This window comes from Coregonus clupeaformis, chromosome 12, assembly GCF_020615455.1.
Source record: "Coregonus clupeaformis isolate EN_2021a chromosome 12, ASM2061545v1, whole genome shotgun sequence".
Lineage (NCBI taxonomy): Eukaryota > Metazoa > Chordata > Actinopteri > Salmoniformes > Salmonidae > Coregonus > Coregonus clupeaformis.
The window spans coordinates 28,227,565-28,245,380 of NC_059203.1; the positions used below are offsets into that span (position 1 = coordinate 28,227,565).

The window sequence follows — 17,816 nt, forward strand, 5'->3', positions numbered from 1 at the left end:
CAACACCATCATTAAGTTTGAGTATCTTGACTGGCTGCATCACCGCTTGGTATGGCAACTGCTTGGCATCCGACCGCAAGGTGCTACACAGTGTGGGGTAGACGGCCCAGTACATCACTGGGGCCGAGCTTCCTGCCATCCCAGGACCTCTATACTAGGCAGTGTCAGAGGAGGGCCCGGAAAATTGTCAAAGACCCCAGCCACCCAAGCCATACATAGACTGTTCACTCTCCTATCGCACGGCAAGCGGTACCGGAGTGCCAAGTCTGGGAACAAAAAGCTCCTGAACAGCTTCTACCCCCAAGCCATAAGAATGCTGAACAGTTAATCAAATGGCTACCCGGACTATTTGCCATTTTTTTGCACTGAGTCTCTTGCACACTCAATGGACTACCCACACACTTGCACCTACACCCGAGGCTGTCCAAGCGTGCCACAAGGGGCTGATATTTAAGCAGCTTCTCGGCAAAGGCCTGCTCCATGAATCCATGAAGTCACTTCCAAAATGAGCACCTCCCCCTGGCCTTCCCCCACAACAACAATATCTGGCGTATTTGGTACACAGAAAAACACATCATCATCAACATCAAACCAACTTCCCCTTACACAACAATGTTTATGCATGTGTGCTGTTGGTGAGACTACTTGTCTGACCTCGCTGGCTATCAGGTCAACAAGGCAGTCATGTCTAGCAATGTACACACACACTATGAGGTGGTAAAATTCTAAAATAATCTGTCAAATCGGGCCAAGCCTTTGCTTCTATGAAACAGCTCAAGGCAGAGTTGCATAAATATATAAAGCATTAAACACAGAGCTCTAGTAATGATCCCATTGTGCTGTATAGCTCATTAGGCAGCACATGCAGCCAGCTGTTAGCCTGGCCTGTGGAATTACTGAGGCTGAGAGAATGTGTGTGTGTGTCTGTGTTTTGTGTGTGTGTGTGTGTGTGTGTGTGTGTGTGTGTGTGTGAGATTGGCATCACACTGCAGATGAACACACAGCTGGGCCCTCTCCCGGCCCCATGGCCCCTGTTGGCTGGCCCCCCTGCAGAGAGGAGTGTGAAAACGATGTGGGAGGAGGGAGGAAGGGAGTGAGGGAGGAGGAAGGGGGAGGAGAGCGTGAGGGAGAGAGGAAGAAGGGAGGGAGAGAGGGAAAAGGGAGGGAGGGGGGAAGGGGGAGGAGAGAGGGAGGAAGGGGAGGAGGGAGGGAGAGGGAAGAGAGAGAGAGGAAGGGGAGGAGAGAGAGAGGAAGGGGAGGAGTGAGGGAGGGGGGAGGGAGGGAGGGGTAGGAGAGTGGGAGGAGAGAGGGAGGGAGGGAGGGAGGGAGGGGAGGAGAGAGAGGGAGGGAGGGGGAGGAGAGAGGGAGCGATGGGGGAGGGGGAGGGAGGGGGGAGAAGAGGGAGGGGGAGGAGAGAGGGAGGGAGGAAAGGGGGAGGAGAGAGGGAAGAGGGGGGGAGAGGGAGGGAGGGAGGGGGAGGAGAGAGTGAGGGAGGGAGGGGGGAGGAGAGAGGGGGGGTGGGAGGATGGGGGGAGGGAGGGGGAGGAGAGAGGGAGGGAGGGGAAGGAGGAGAGAGGGAGGGAAGGAAGGCTGCCAAAATACCAGTCATCCTCCACCCAGTAGGTTCCTGGTGGCCAGCAGCATGCAGAAACGCACACACACACAGGAAAGAACAGCAGATGGGCCGAAAACTCCTCAGGGGACAAGAGGACAGGTCACCCCACTCTCAACAGGAGTATGTGTCTGTGAGGACAGCTAGGGTCAAGAGCCAGTGTGATTAGGTAGGAGGGCTATCTGTATCTGTGGTTACAGAGGGTTAATGGACAGCTGTGACTGAGCAGAGCAGTGGGGATGGGGAAATAAAAGGGGCCTCTTATCACTGGAAGTGGAGGAGAGGAATGCATGACAACAAGGCTTCGATTGTCGTATAGTGGCAAATCAAACATATGTTAATGTACTACAATTCTTCTGAGCTATTCCCCAAACTAGGGGTCGCGACACCATGTGGGGTCGCCTGATTTGGAAATGTGGTCGCGAGAGAAAAGATGAGGTTGTATTAAACAGAGCGGTCTCTGTTTTCTTCCTACAAATGTGGCTCTATCTTTTGAACTGTTTAAGATACAAAATATTATGATCCCATCACTAAAAGAAACACGTACAGTGCCTTTAGAAAGTATTCATACACCTGGACTTATTCCACATTTTGTTGTGTAACAGCCTGAATTCAAAATGGATAAAATTAGAAAACATTCTCAACCATCTTCACACAATACCCCATAATAACAAAGTGAAAACATATTCACATCCCTGAGTCAATACTTTGTCGAAGCAGCTTTGGCAGTGATTACAGCTGTGAGTCTTTCTGGGTAAGTTTCTAAGAGCTTTCCACACCTGGATTGTGCAACATTTGCCCATTATTCTTAAAAACATTATTCAAGCTCTGTCAAATTGGTTGTTGATCATTACTAGACAACCATTTTCAGGTCTTGCCATAGATTTTCAAGTAGATTTAAGTCAAAACTGTAACTCGACCACTCAGGAACATTCACTGTCTTCTTGGTAAGCAACTCCAGGTTAGATTTGGCCTTGTGTTTTACAGTGCCTTGCAAAAGTATTCATCTCCCTTAGTGTTTTTCCTATTTTGTTGCATTACAACCTGTAATTTAAATTGATTTTTATTTGGATTTCATGTAATGGACATACACAAAATAGTCCAAATTGGTGAATAAAAAATAAATAAATCAATAACGGAAAAGTGATGCGTGCATATGTATTCACCCCCTTTGCTATGAAGCCCCTAAATAAGATCTGGTGCAACCAATTACCTTCAGAAGTCACATAATTAGTTAAATAAATTCCACCTGTGTGCAATCTAAGTGTCACATGATCTGTCACATGATCTCAGTATATATACACCTGTTCTGAAAGGCCCCAGAGTCTGCAACACCACTAAGCAAGGGGCACCACCAAGCAAGCGGCACCATGAAGACCAAGGAGCTCTCCAAACAGGTCAGGGACAAAGTTGTGGAGAAGTACAGATCAGGGTTGGATTCTAAAAAAATATCTGAAACTTTGAACATCCCACGGAGCACCATTAAATCCATTATTAAAAAATGGAAAGAATATGGCACCACAACAAACCTGCTAAGATAGAGCCGCCCACCAAAACTCACGGACCAGGCAAGGAGGCAACAAAGAGACCAAAGATAACCCTGAAGGAGCTGCAAAGCTCCACAGCGAAGATTGGAGTATCTGTCCATAGGACCACTTTAAGCCGTACACTCCACAGAGCTGGGCTTTACGGAACAGTGGCAAGAAAAAAGCCATTGCTTAAAGAAAAAAATACGCAAACACGTTTGGTGTTCGCCAAAAGGCATGTGGGAGACTTCCCAAATATATGGAAGAAGGTACTCTGGTCAGATGAGACTAAAATTGAGCTTTTTGGCCATCAAGGAAAACGCTATGTCTGGCGCAAACCCAACACCTCTCATCACCCCGAGAACACCATCCCCACAGTGAAGCATGGTGGTGGCAGCATCATGCTGTGGGGATGTTTTTCATCGGCAGGGACTGGGAAACTGGTCAGAATTGAAGGAATGATGGATGGCGCTAAATACAGGGAAATTCTTGAGGGAAACCTGTTTCAGTCTTCCTGAGATTTGAGACTGGGACAGAGGTTCACCTTCCAGCAGGACAATGACCCTAAGCATAATGCTAAAGCAACACTTTAGTGGTTTAAGGGGAAACATTTAAATGTCTTGGAATGGCCTAGTCAAAGCCCAGACCTCAATCCAATTGAGAATATGTTGTATGACTTAAAGATTGCTGTACACCAGCGGAACCCATCCAACTTGAAGGAGCTGGAGCAGTTTTGCCTTGAAGAATGGGCAAAAATCCCAGTGGCTAGATGTGCCAAGCTTATAGAGACATACCCCAAGAGGTTATTGTCCTGCTGAAAGGTGAATTAATCTCCCAGTGTCTGTTGGTAAGCAAACTGAACCAGGTTTTCCTCTAGGATTTTGCCTGTGCTTAGCTCCATTCCGTTTCTTTTTTATCCTGAAAAACTCCCCAGTCCTTAACGATTACAAGTATACCCATAACATGTTGCAGCCACCACTATGCTTGAAAATATGGAGAGTAATGTAATGTATTGGATTTGCCCCAAACATAACACTTTGTATTCAGGACAAAAAGTTAATTGCTTTGCCAAATTTTTTGCAGTATTACTTTACTGCGTTGTTGCAAACAGGATGCATGTTTTGTTTTCTCCTATCACAGTCATTACATTTTGTAACCGTTTTAAAGTGGCCACATGGTGAAATCCATGAGCTGTTTCCTTCCACTCCGGCAACTGCCTTTATCTTTGTAGTGACTGGGTGTATTGACACACCATCCAAAGCGTCATTAATAACTTCACCATGCACAAAGGGTTATTCAATGTCTGCTTTTTTATTTTTACCCATCAACATTGGAAAACCTCCCTGGTCTTTGTGGTTGAATATGTTTTTGAAATTCACTGCTCGACTAAGGGACCTTACAGAAAATGTTATGTGTGGGGTACAGAGATGAGGTAGTAATTAAAAAATCATGTTAAACAATATTATTGAACACAGAGTGTCCATGCAACGAATGATGTGACTTATTAAGAAATGTTTTACTCCTGAACTTTTTTAGGCTTGCCATAACTAAGGGGTTGAATACGTATTTACTCAAGACATTTCAGCTTTTTATTTTTTATTAATTAGTAAAAATTTCAAAAAACATAATTCCACTTTGGCATTATGGGGTACTTACTGTGTGTAGGTCAGTGACACAAAAAAAAAACTAATTTAAACCATTTTAAATTCAGGCTGTAACACACAAAATGTGGAAAAAGTCAAGAGGTGTGAATACTTTCTGAAGGCATACTTCCTTCAGATTGAAATACTGTCAAAACTACTGTTAAACTGAATTGTAATAGACTGCCATAGCCCCAATTAAAAAGGTAAATATTGGCCTTTGATTACATAACTTTTTTTACGTGGTGGGGTCTGGAAAATGCACACACACCTAGCATGCATGATGAGGCAGAGCAGGGTGAGGGCTGAAACCACCACCAGGGGTCAGTAGGGGTTAGGGTTAGTAACCCAGTAATATAATAATATAATGTAATATATAATACCTCCAGTAGACCAGGACAGCTAGTAGCATGATGAGGCAGAGCAGGGTGAGGGCTGAGACCACCACCAGAGGGACGATCCACTCCATCCTGCCCACCCCAGGGTGAGGGCTGCGGGTCATGTTGAACACACTGGTCCTGTCTGGAAAGGTGGAGGTGGAGGGGTGGAAGGGGAGACATACACACAGGCTGTGTCAGACATCTACACCCAAAACACTTTAACACAAATCAAAGTCAGAATATTTGGGCCACTCAGGGAAATCTCAGCCTTCAAACAACCAGTTCCACTTCAGAAAAATTATATAATAATAATAATAATTTCAGTGTGATGGCCTCATCAGTAGGATAAGTGACTAGGTTAACCCTGAGGCTTGGAGCGCGACTCATCTAAATGAGTTTATTCAGAATGAATAAGGACATTTATAATGGAGCATCGACAAACACTTTGTTATTCATAAAACAAATACCCTGGTTTACTTTCTCTGTTTTCTTCCTGGCTGGCAGGCTGGCAGGCAGGCAGGCAGGCAGGCAGTTTGCTCCTGAAAATATGCCTCAGAGCATGCCCCAAACTAATGGCCCCCCAGGCTAGGTAATGCTCCCTCAGGCTAGGTAATGGCCCCTCAGGCTAGGTAATGGCCCTTCAGGCTAGGTAATGGCCCCTCAGGCTGTAGAATAGTTCCATTACTTTCTCAAGGGCTCTCTCTCTGTGATATTATGGTGGCACTCAGAAATTGAGCTATTTGTCTCAGTCTATTGCCACATACTGAAGCTGGGGATGGTCCCAAGGCTAACGTATAAAATAGGCCCTGTCTGTCTCATATTTACTGTTGATATGACCATATATAATAACACAGCCTGTTTAACATGACAGGCTGCAGTGGGGTTAAGGGTGATCCAGCAAACTAAAATTACATTTTATAGGTCTAAATATTGTGTAGAATATCTCCATTGTACAACTATAATGAATAAAAATATAAGTGCAACATGTAAAGTGTTGGTCCCATGTTTCATGAGGTGAAATAAAAAATCCCAGAAACTTTCCATACTCACAAAAAACGTATTTCTACGGACAATGAACACAATTACATTTTATCAATGGCAATTTCAATGCACAGAGATACCGTGACGAGATCCTGAGGCCCATTGTCATGCCATTCATCCGCCGCCATCACCTCATGTTTCAGCATGATAATGCACGGCACTATGTAGCAAGGATCTGTACAATTCCTGGAAGCTGAAAATGACCCAGTTCATCCATGGCCTGCAAACTCACCACACATGTCACCCATTGAGCATGTTTGGGATGCTCTGGATTGACAGCATGTTCCAGTTCCCGCCAATATCCAGCAACTTCACACAGCCATTGAAGAGGAGTGGAACAACATTCCACAGGCCACAATCAACAGCCTGATCAACTCTATGCAAAGGAGATGTGTCGTGCTGCATGAGGCAAATGGTGGTCACACCAGATCCCTTTTTTTTAAAGGTATCTGTGACCAACAGATGCCTATCTGTACTCCCAGTCATGTGAAATCCATAGATTAGGGCCTAATGAATTTATTTCAATTGAAAGATTTCCTTATATCTTTGAAATTGTTGCATGTTGCGTTTATCATTTTGTTCAGTGTAGTTGTGCTAAAAATAGGAAAAATATATGGGTTATACGGAGAGTTCTACTCACCAGTGTGGACAGAGAAAGGCCAAAGGCTCTTCTCCTCCCCACCAGTCTTTGGGGATCGTGTTGGGCTCTGGGGAATCTGCATCTCTCTCTCTGCTGTGTCGTTCTTTGGCTGCACCGTGGGCCCTGAGCTACTGTCCACTCTGACCAGTCGGTCCTCCCTTACACTGGGAGGCACAGTGGTGCTGTTAGCCACAGGCTCTCCCTGCCCCTGTCCTTTCTCTTTGGCTGTGGGGGTGGGGGTGTAGGAGGAGGGCTCATTGACCACTGTGCCGTTCAGCTGCGTCTCCACCTCATCAGGCGCTGTCTTGTTATTCTTCTTCCTCCTGTCGTCTTCCCCTTCATCCTCCTCTCCCTCTCCCTCCTCCCCCTCGGCCTCCCTGTCCACCCCCGCCTCCTTCTCCTCTGTGGGGGTGTCCGTGTCAGAACCACCCAGAGGGGCTGTAGGGGGCTCAGTGGAGGCCTGGGACTGGGCAGGCTGGCGGCTGGGGTTGGGACCCGGGCCAGGGTTAGACCCAGGGCTGGCTGCAGGGGCCTGGGTGGGCCAGAGAGAGCCAGGCAGGGAGGAGATGACCCCTCCGCTGAAGCCCAGGCCGGCCAGCAGGGTGCTGGTCACCACCGATGCCACTGTGGCCTGACTGCCGCTGGAGGATGGGCCGATGCCCCCCGTAGCCATGGAAATGAAGGAGAAGGGGAGACCAGAGGAGGTCCAGGTGGAGGAGCCTGAGCTGATAGGAGCCATGTCTGCCGAGGAGGCTGGGGAGATGGTGGGCTGGGGGAAAGAGGGGGGAGAGGGAAGGAGAGGGGTAGGGGGGTGGAGCGAGAGAGAGAGAGAGAGAGAGAGAGAGAGAGAGAGAGAGAGAGAGAGAGAGAGAGAGAGAGAGAGAGAGAGAGAGAGAGAGAGAGAGAGAGAGAGAGAGAGAGAGAGAGAAAGAGAGAGTCAGTATCCTGCCATTTCAAATCATGTTGGCACATCACAGAATAAATTGTTATGCTGCCATCTTCTGGACAACACAAATGATCTGCACTTTACTCACCATTCCAGTTTTCACTATCCGTGTTCCCTCAAATATCCTGGTGGTGTTAGCTAGAATAGTAAACAGAGGAAAAGGTTACACATGCATTTGGAACAAAGACAAGAGTTTGTTCTTAGTATTTAGGATTATGTGACTTCATCCATAGGGTTGTACTGTATATGCCGTGTTATGTATGGTGTGTGGTTACCTCTTAAGAGCAGTGTCTGGCTGAAGTCACTGCGTAGGTCTCTCTGGCACACTGCCTGGACTCTGAACAGATACAGGATGTCTGGAGACACTTGGGTTATCACTGCCTTCTGTAGGATGGACAGAGAGGCATAGAGAGCAAGAGAGAGAATGAGAGTCAGACAGACAGACATAGACACACCCTGTCACTGAGTCCTGTACATATGGGACATCCACACTTCATCAAAGGCCTAAGGAAACGATTCACATATGATTTACATTCAGTGAGTGTCAATACTGGCAGCTCACGCCCATGCTAGGGATCCATAGCGTCTGTTCTATCCTCACCTACCCCATACTCCTCTCTGTGTCCTCGCCTACCCCCTACTCCTCTCTGTGTCCTCGCCTACCCCCTACTCCTCTCTGTGTCCTCACCTACCCCCTACTCCTCTCTGTGTCCTCACCTACCCGTTCTGTGTCCTTACCTGTCCATCATTGCACTGTCTGATGCATCAGAGGCCACTCTGGTTAAAGTTAATTATGTCACAGATGGTCTCCAGAATGGAGGGTTATTGCATTGGCCGAAGGGGATATGAGAAGAGGGGATGTGAAACTAAGGGCTTGAGTGGTTTTCAATTGATTCAACTATGATTGCAGGATGCCTGCAGGTCCCTGATATAACCCAGATAAGGACGGAGATTGAAAATAAAAATGGAAATGAAGTGGGCAGAGAATGGAGAAAGGGGGCTGACGTGAGGGAAGAATGAGGGAGTGTGGCGATATGGCAAAAGGAAGAGAGAGAGAGCGAGACGGTGGTGATTGATTGTAGGCAAAGAGAGATGGACGTCTCAGCATCGTCTCTCCTGAGACAGTGTTTTCCTGCAGACCATGTTTATTCCTTTTAAATGATCGTTCACAGCCAAATCCTTCTCTGTCTGGCTTCATTTATATACACACTACATGACCAAAAGTATGTGGACACCTGCTTGACGAACAGCTCATTCCAAAATCATGAGCAATAATATGGAGTTTGCCCCTTTGCTGCTATAACAGCCTCCACTCTTCTGGGAAGGCTTTCCACTAGATGTTGGAACATTGCTGCGGGGACTTGCTTCCATTCAGCCACAACAGCATTGGTGAGGTCGGGCACGGATATTGGGTGATTAGGCCTGGCTCGCAGTCGGCGTTCCAATTCATCCCAAAGGTGTTCGATGAGGTTGAGGTCACGGCTTTGGCAAGGCCAGTCAAGTTCTTCCATACCAATCTCGACAAACCATTTCTGTATGGACCTCGCTTGGTGCACGGGGGCATTTTTTTTTTTACATTTACATTTTTAGTCATTTAGCAGACGCTCTTATCCAGAGCGACTTACATGAGCAATTAGGGTTAAGTGCCTTGCTTAAGGGCACATCGACAGATTTTTCACCTAGTCGGCTTGGGGATTAGAACCAGCGACCTTTCGGTTACTGGCACAACGCTCTTACCCACTAAGCTACCTGCCGCTACCTGCCGCCCCAGCATTGTCATGCTGAAACAGGAAATGGCCTTCCCCAAACTGTTGCCACAAACTTGGAAGCAGAGGATCGTCTAGAATGTCATTGTATGCTGTAGCGTTAAGATTTCCTTTCACTGGAACTAAGGGGCCTAGCCCTAACCATGAAAAACAGCCCCAGACCATTATTCCTCCACCACCAAACTTTACAGTTGGCACTATGCATTGGGGCAGGTAGCGTTCTCCTGGCATCCACCAAACCCAGATTGGTCGGACTGCTCCATAGTCCAATGGTGGCGAGCTTTACACCACTCCAGCTGAAGCTTGGCATTGTGCATGGTGATCTTAGGCTTGTGTGCGGCTGCTCGGCCATGGAAACCCATTTCATGAAGCTCCCGATGAACAGTTATTGTGCTGACGTTGCTTCCAGAGGCAGTTTAGAACTCGGTAGTGAGTGTTGCAACCGAGGACGGACAATTTTTACCCGCTACGCACTTCAGCACTCGGCGGTCCCGTTCTGTGGAGCTTGTGTGGCCTACCACTTCACAGCTGAGCCATTGTTGCTCCAAGATGTTTCCACTTCACAATAACAGCACTTACAGTTGACCCTGGCAGCATTAGCATGGCCGAAATTCTATGACTTGTTGGAAAGGTGGCATTCTATGACGGTGCCACGTTGAAAGTCACTGAGTTCTTCAGTAGGGCTATTATACTGTCAATGTTTGTCTATGGAGATTGCATGGCTGTGTGCTCGATTTTACACACCTGTCAGTAACGGGTGTGGCTGAAAAAGCCGAATACACTAATTTGAAGGGGTGTCCACATACATTTGTATATATAGTGTATTTAGACACATCATAGTTGGACACGTTAGGCTCCATTTGGCAAGTCTAAATAGTCAACACATTCAAGTTGGAAACTAACGTGAAGGCATGAATTATATCAACAACAATCACTGGCTGAATGAGAAGACTGCCATGCTTTAAAAAGAAAATTTAACTGAGATCACACGTTACAGTGATGGTATGAGACCATTTCACCTCTCACTGACACATTAGACTTGAGGGAGTTTTGCCCATCAGACACATCACTGTGGGAGTCTCAGTGCAGTATGTGTGTCATGGACTGTTCTCTCTATCGCATGGCAAGCGGTACCGATGCACAAGTCTGGAACCAACAGGACCCTGAACAGCTTCTACCCCCAATCCATCAGACTGCCAAATTGTTAACAAAATAGCTTCCCAGGACTATCTGCATTGACCCTTTTTTGCACTAACTATTTTGCCTAGTCACTTTATCCCTACCTACAGTGCCTTCGGAAAGTATTCAGACCCCTTGACTTTTCCCACATTTTGTTAGGTTACAGCCTTATTCTAAAATTGACTAAAACATTTTTTTCCTCATCAATCTACACACAATACTCCATAATGACAAAGCAAAAACAGTTTTTTTTGAAAATGTTCCTAATCTATACAAAATTAAAACCAGAAACATAACATTTACATAAGTATTCAGACCATTTACTCTTTACTTTGTTGAAGCACCTATGGCAGTGATTACAGCCTTGAGTCTTCTTGGGTATGATGATACAAGCTTGGCACACCTGTATTTGGGGAGTTTCTCCCATTCTTCTCTGCAGATCCTCTCAAGCTCTGTCAGGTTGGATGGGGAGCGTTGCTGCACAGCTATTTTCAGGTCTCTCCAGAGATATTCGATCAGGTTCAAGTACGGGCTCTGGCTGGGCCACTCAAGGACATTCCGAGACTTGTCCAGAAGCCAGTCCTGCGTTGCTTTGGCTGTGTGCTTAGGGTCGTTGTCCTGTTGGAAGGTGAACCTTCGCCCCAGTCTGAGGTACTGAGCGCTCTGGAGCAGGTTTTCATCAAGGATCTCTCTGTACTTTGCTCCGTTCATCTTTGCCTCGATCATGACTAGTCTCCCAGTCCATGCCACTGAAAAACATCCCCACAGCATGATGCTGCCACCACCATGCTTCACCGTAGGGATGGTGCCAGGTTTCCTCCAGACGTGACACTTGGCATTCAGGCCAAACAGTTCAATCTGGGTTTCATCAGACCAGAGAATTGTTTCTCTTGGTCTGAGAGTCCAAGCGGTCTGTCATGTGCCTTTTACTGAGGAGTGGCTTCCGTCTGGCCACTCTACCATAAAGGCCTGATTGGTGGAGTGCTGCAGAGATGGTTGTCCTTCTGGAAGGTTCTCCCTTCTCAACAGAGGAACTCTAGAGCTCTGTCAGAGTGAACATCAGGTTCTTGGTCACCTCCCTGACCAAGGCCCTTCTCCCCCGATTGCTCAGTTTGGCCAGGCGGCCAGCTCTAGGAAGAGTCTTGGTGGTTCTAAACTTCTTCCATTTAAGAATGATGGAGGCCACTGTGTTCTTGGGGACCTTCAATGCTAAAGAAATGTTTTGGTACCCTTCCCCAGATCTGTGCCTCGACACTGTCCCAGAGCTCCACGGACAGTTCCTTCGACCTCATGGCTTGGTTTTTGCTCTGACATGCACTGTCAACTGTGGGACCTTATATATACAGGTGTGTGCCTTTCCAAATCATGTCCAATCAATTTCATTTACCACAGGTGGACTCCAATCAAGTTGTAGAAACATCTCTAGGATGATCAATGGAAACAGGATGAACCTGAGCTCAATTTGGAGTCTCATAGCAAAGGGTCCGAATACTTATGTAAATAAGATATTTCTGTTTTTTATTAGCAAACATTTCTAAAAACCTGTTTTTGCTTTGTCATTATGGGTATTGTGTGCAGATTGCTGAGGATTTCTATTTATTTAATTCATTTTAGAATCAGGCTGTAACGTAACAAAATGTGGAAAAAGTCAAGGGGTCTGAATACTTTCTGAATATATACATATCTACCCCAATTACCTCGTACCCATCGACTCGGTACTGGTACATTTACATTTACATCATTTAGCAGATGCTCTTATCCAGAGCGACTTACAAATTGGTACCCCATGTATACTGTATAGCCAAGTTCTCGTTACTCATTGTGTATTCATGTGTTATTATGATTTCTATTATTTCTAAAAAAAAATGTATCTCTGTATTGTTGGGAAGAGCCCGTAAGGAAGCATTTCACTGTTAGTCTAAACCTGTTGTTTACCAAGCATGTGACAAATAAAATGTGATTTGATTTGTGACAGACAGACCTGGAGTGTCTATTTCCAGCCAGGTGACTGTGACCGACTGACAGTCTGTACAGTGTTCTCTGTCTGTGTGTCTCACCATGTTCTGGTCCCCAGTCTTGGTGAAGGTCTTCTCGTAGGCCACGTCGCTCTTCACCCAGCTGTAGGAGACCATGAAGCTGGTGATAGGCGGGTGGTAGACCACTAGCGGGCGCTGCCAGCTCACCACCAGGGCAGTGCCGTTCAGCGGCTGGATCTTCATGTTGATTGGGGCACTGCTGCAGACTGGTGAGGGAGGGAGGTGGGGGGGAAGGAGGGAGGGGTTGAGGGAGGAAAATCAGAATGGAGAGGGAAGGAGGGGTGAAAGAGAGGGAAGAGGAATGAGGAGACGGATGGATTGAGAGAGAAAACGGTAAAGAAATGATTTATAAGACAATAAAAACCACCCTGGGCGGAAGAGGATAGGAAAAGATAGAGAGAGAAAGAAAGAGAAAGAAAGAGAAAGAGCGAGAGAGAGAGAGCCTTGAGAAGTGTTTTTCTGATTAATGAAACGATGATGGTGACACAGACAAACAAACAGGTAAAAATAAAAGGACTCGCTCGGAGCGGCGGACTGCAGGCTGTGTTTACATCTCACCAGCTCTCAGTCTGATCTGATAATGGCAAGGTGTGTGTATGTGTTACGTGCGTGGGTCGCAGGCAGACAGCCTGAGGAGAAACTACATATTTTATTACTGTCTGACTGCTGACTCACCCAGCCGTTGGTTTCCAGAGGACCAGCTTTAACCAGACTGAAAGAAAACATAAGCTCATAAAGACACTAGCCTTGAGCCTCAACACACAGGGCTCTGGTATAGTCCAACCAACCAGTCTCTAGGGTACTGGATGGAGCGATAGAGGGATGGAGGTGTGGAGAGACGGAGATAGAGGGATGGAGGAAGGAGGGATGGCGGGATAGAGAGAGAGGGATGGAGAGATGGAGGAAGTAGGGATGGAAGGGTGGAGGGCTAGAGAGACAGAGGGATGTAGAGATGGAGGAAGTAGGGATGGAAGGGTGGAGGGCTAGAGAGACAGAGGGATGTAGAGATGGAGGAAGTAGGGATGGAAGGGTGGAGGGCTAGAGAGACAGAGGGATGTAGAGATGGAGGAAGTAGGGATGGAAGGGTGGAGGGCTAGAGAGACAGAGGGATGTAGAGATGGAGGAAGTAGGGATGGAAGGGTGGAGGGCTAGAGAGACAGAGGGATGTAGAGATGGAGGAAGTAGGGATGGAAGGGTGGAGGGCTAGAGAGACAGAGGGATGTAGAGATGGAGGAAGTAGGGATGGAAGGGCTATAGAGACAGAGGGATGTAGAGATGGAGGAAGTAGGGATGGAAGGGTGGAGGGCTAGAGAGACAGAGGGATGTAGAGATGGAGGAAGTAGGGATGGAAGGGTGGAGGGCTAGAGAGACAGAGGGATGTAGGAAGGTGGGACGAAGGATTGGAGGGGTGGAGGAATAGAGGGACCAGTGTGTATGATACATCTGAAACAGGAGTCAGGCGTGTGTGGTGTTGTTGACTACTTTAGTAATCTTCTGTGGTTCTATATTTAAGTGAGTCAGTCGTCTCATCTGTGGTACTAGAGAATAGATCAGAGGATGACTCACTCACTCACTCACACACTGTATGGCTGCAGTACTATACATAACCTCAAGGTGGTGATGTAGGCCACAGTATGGTCACCAGAAAGGCATCTGTATCCATGTGGCCGTCAGTATGTCTGTCTGTCTGCGCATGGAGTGTTGAGTGACTAGACAATGGATTCAGAGGCTGTCTACAACCAGTGTCAAGGCAGGAAGCTCTACATTTTCGGTCTTACATTGCTCCGTTATTCCACTGAAAAAATTATGTGAAAATAGTGTGAATTATGTATACATGAAATGGAGGTAGGGTGTGAGGAGAGGGTTAGGTTGGGTGAGAGATGGAGGAGAGGATAGGAGCGAAGAGGAGAGGAGGAGAGGAGAGCAGAGAGGAGAGCAGAGTGGAGAGCAGAGAGGAGGAGAGCAGAGAAGAGGAGAGAGGAGAGGAGAGCAGAAAGGAGGAGAGCAGATGAGAGGAGAGCAGAGGAGAGCAGATGAGAGAAGAGCAGAGGAGAAGAGAGAAGATAGGAGAGCCGAGGAGAGCATATAGGAGTGGATAGGAGAGCAGAGAGGAGAGCAGAGCAGAGGAGGACAGAGGAGGAGAGCAGGGAGGAGGAGAGCAGGGAGGAGGAGAGCAGAGGTCAGAGGTGAGCAGGAGAGTAGAGAGAAGAGCAGAGAGGAGGAGAGGAGAGAGGAGATCAAAAAGGAGGAGAGGAGAGAGGAGGTGAGCAGAGAGGAGAGGAGGAGAGCAGAGTGGATGAGAGAAGAGCAGAGAGGAGGAGAGGAGATCAGAGAGGAGGAGAAGGGCTATTATACTCTACATATCTATATATTACTAGACCCAGGGATCAGAGAGGATATGTCTATTATGAGAGAAAGGGAGATGGGAAAGGAAATGGAAGAAAGATGAGAGCGAGACAGAGCGATTTCACAACTTCATTTGTATGACAATTTTTTGTATGCATATTAATGATGATTACTCAGTCATGTAGCCCATTACAGCGCTAGCTACCACTTCATCACAATCACTCCCATTCAATTCTCTCTGCCAGCCACACTCAAAACAAAGACAGCCAATGTTTAAAGAGGCAGGGGCCTTTCTGGATGGACTCGACCGGTTTTAGCGGAGCCTCAACTAACAATGTTTGTAATGCAAAATAAAGTAAGAAAAAATATTTCATACAAAGAAAGGCAATAAACAACTGAAAGACTGATTGAATTAATAAACTTATGAGTGAATATGAGTGAAATAATCAACTAATCATCAAGCTTCGATAATTTGAATCAGCTGTGTAGTGTTAGGGCAAAAAACTAAATGTGTACCCCTAGGGGTCCCCAGGACCGAGTTTGGGAAATGCTGGTATAGATAAATGACAGGCACTAAGTGAAAGACCGAGTGACATGGTGAGAAGTAGCGTAAGGTCAGATCAGATCAGGTGTAGTGGTACCTCTGGATGTGTCTGGTGACTAACTAACTGACTGACTGTAAGAGAGCGTATAGTGTGGTACCTCTGGATGCGTCTGTGATGCCGTCTGTACCCAATCCCAGGCTGTCAGTCAGGTCCCTCTGCCAGGCGTCTTTAACAGCGGACTTCAATACCTCCCTGTTGTCCAGGTCTTGGAGTGGTCTGTAGTTGTTCCTCAGGTACTCTACTGACTTCACATGGTCCTGCTGCTCTGTGGTGAAGATGGAGTAGAATGCCTCCAGCTAGACACAGAAGAGAGAGAGAGAGGGATAGGTTTCAGTAAGGCAGAAGCAGTGTGTGAGTGTGCGTGTGATTGTTTCGTGTGTGTGTGTGTTGGGTGGAGGGGGTGCATGTGTATGTGTATGTGTGTCACTGAAGCAAAGGACATAAACGTGCCTCTGTTCTGCTCGACTGGCTCCAGGAGTGTGTAACATTTCAAAGGGGCAAAGTTGCTGCCATCGATCTCTTTGACTGACGTCCTGCAGAGCATTGTAATGACTAACCATTAAAGATTGGCTAGAATCAATGTCTTCTATGGACGCACGGAAAAATGAATTATGTATTCATAAGAGACCATCTATGAACGCCATGAAACATTGCAGTACACAGTCAATACTCTACGTCCAGTGATCCAATACACAACAAAGGATTTGTCCTCTGCTGCAGGTTTGTGGACAAATCTCGTCCGGAGCTCTTCAAATATACAATGTACACTCAAGGAGATATGTAAATATATGTGTATATAACCAAGCGTTGCACATAGTAAGATAATCGAAATAAGATCATAAGACCATGTTGTCACGAACGTCGTATGAAGGAGTGGACCAAAGCGCAGCGTTAGTTGCGAACATACTTGCTTTATTTAATTAAAGCATACACACGAAATAACAAAACAATAAACGACTCGTGAAGTCCTCAGTGACAATGACAACAAAAACCCACAAACACAGAGTGAAACACAGACAGTTAAATATGGCTCCCAATCAGAGACAACCAGCACACAGCTGACACTCGTTGCCTCTGATTGGGAGTCACTCAGTCAAACATAGAAATAAACAACCTAGAACACCCAACAAAGAAACAGAAAACATAGAATGAACACACCCTGGCTCAACATAATGAGTCCCAGAGCCAGGGTGAGACACATGTCTTATTACATTTACATTTTTTTTACATTTTAGTCATTTAGCAGATGCTCTTATCCAGAGCGACTTACAGGAGCAAGTAGGGTTAAGTGCCTTGCTCAAGGGCACAACGACAGATTTTTCACCTAGTCGGCTCGGGGATTAGAACCAGCGACCTTTCGGTTACTGGCACAACGCTCTTAACCACTAAGCTACCTGCCGCCCAGAAAGGATTATTCAAAGCCAAGCACTTGATGTGCAATATTTTATTATTTCTATAGCAGCAGTATATTTATAAAGCAGCTGGGAGATTGCGTGGTGTGATGTGTAGGTAATAGTAGGAGAGGTCATTTGCAGTAAATATGCAGTCACCTCCAGTATTTAGTGTGATAGTCAACCTGGTGTCAGAAGGAATTTAAAAGCCTGTAGCTGCCCGCAGCCAGTCTGTTTGCATGTGTTCACAGCCACTATAATTCACATACTGTAGCAGTAATTGGCTACACCCGTTTAATCACCCACCACATAGGCAGTTAATGTTTTATACACATAGGAAGAGAAGGAGGAGGGAGGAGAGGAAGGGTAGGAGGAGGAAGGGAGTAGGGGAAGAGAGGAGGAGCAGGTTGGTGTATAGAAACAGAGGGATGATAGTAAGCTTCTCCAAATTGTCATACCTTCATATCAACCTTGTCCCATACCAGAATATCCGGTAAGACCGGCACTGAACACAAAGGGCGCTATGTTCAAACCCCAATGATACTCTGTAATCCGAAGTTTAGCAATGCTAACAAGTACATGTCAAATCCCATAGAGAATGCTAACTAAATGGTAACAAGCGCATTGCAAACATATTGTACAGTTTCTGACCTAAACTATACAAGTATACAAGTAACTCAACAATGCTACTCACAGTTTGCTGCACAC

At 46.5% G+C, this 17,816-nt stretch overlaps 1 protein-coding gene across 1 annotated transcript in view; it reads right to left on the bottom strand.

Annotated features, from left to right (window-relative positions):
- The window catches only part of LOC121578156 (receptor-type tyrosine-protein phosphatase gamma), a 234,366-nt gene that overhangs the window by 18,689 nt on the left and 197,861 nt on the right, over positions 1-17,816 (bottom strand). Inside the window, exons 8-13 of the mRNA XM_041892308.1 lie at positions 15,815-16,013; positions 12,788-12,972; positions 8,061-8,169; positions 7,874-7,923; positions 6,840-7,608; positions 5,162-5,300 (exon numbers count right to left, since the gene is read on the bottom strand). Of these exons, the coding sequence (XP_041748242.1) occupies positions 5,162-5,300; positions 6,840-7,608; positions 7,874-7,923; positions 8,061-8,169; positions 12,788-12,972; positions 15,815-16,013 (1,451 nt within the window). The remainder of the gene's footprint in view (positions 1-5,161; positions 5,301-6,839; positions 7,609-7,873; positions 7,924-8,060; positions 8,170-12,787; positions 12,973-15,814; positions 16,014-17,816) is intronic.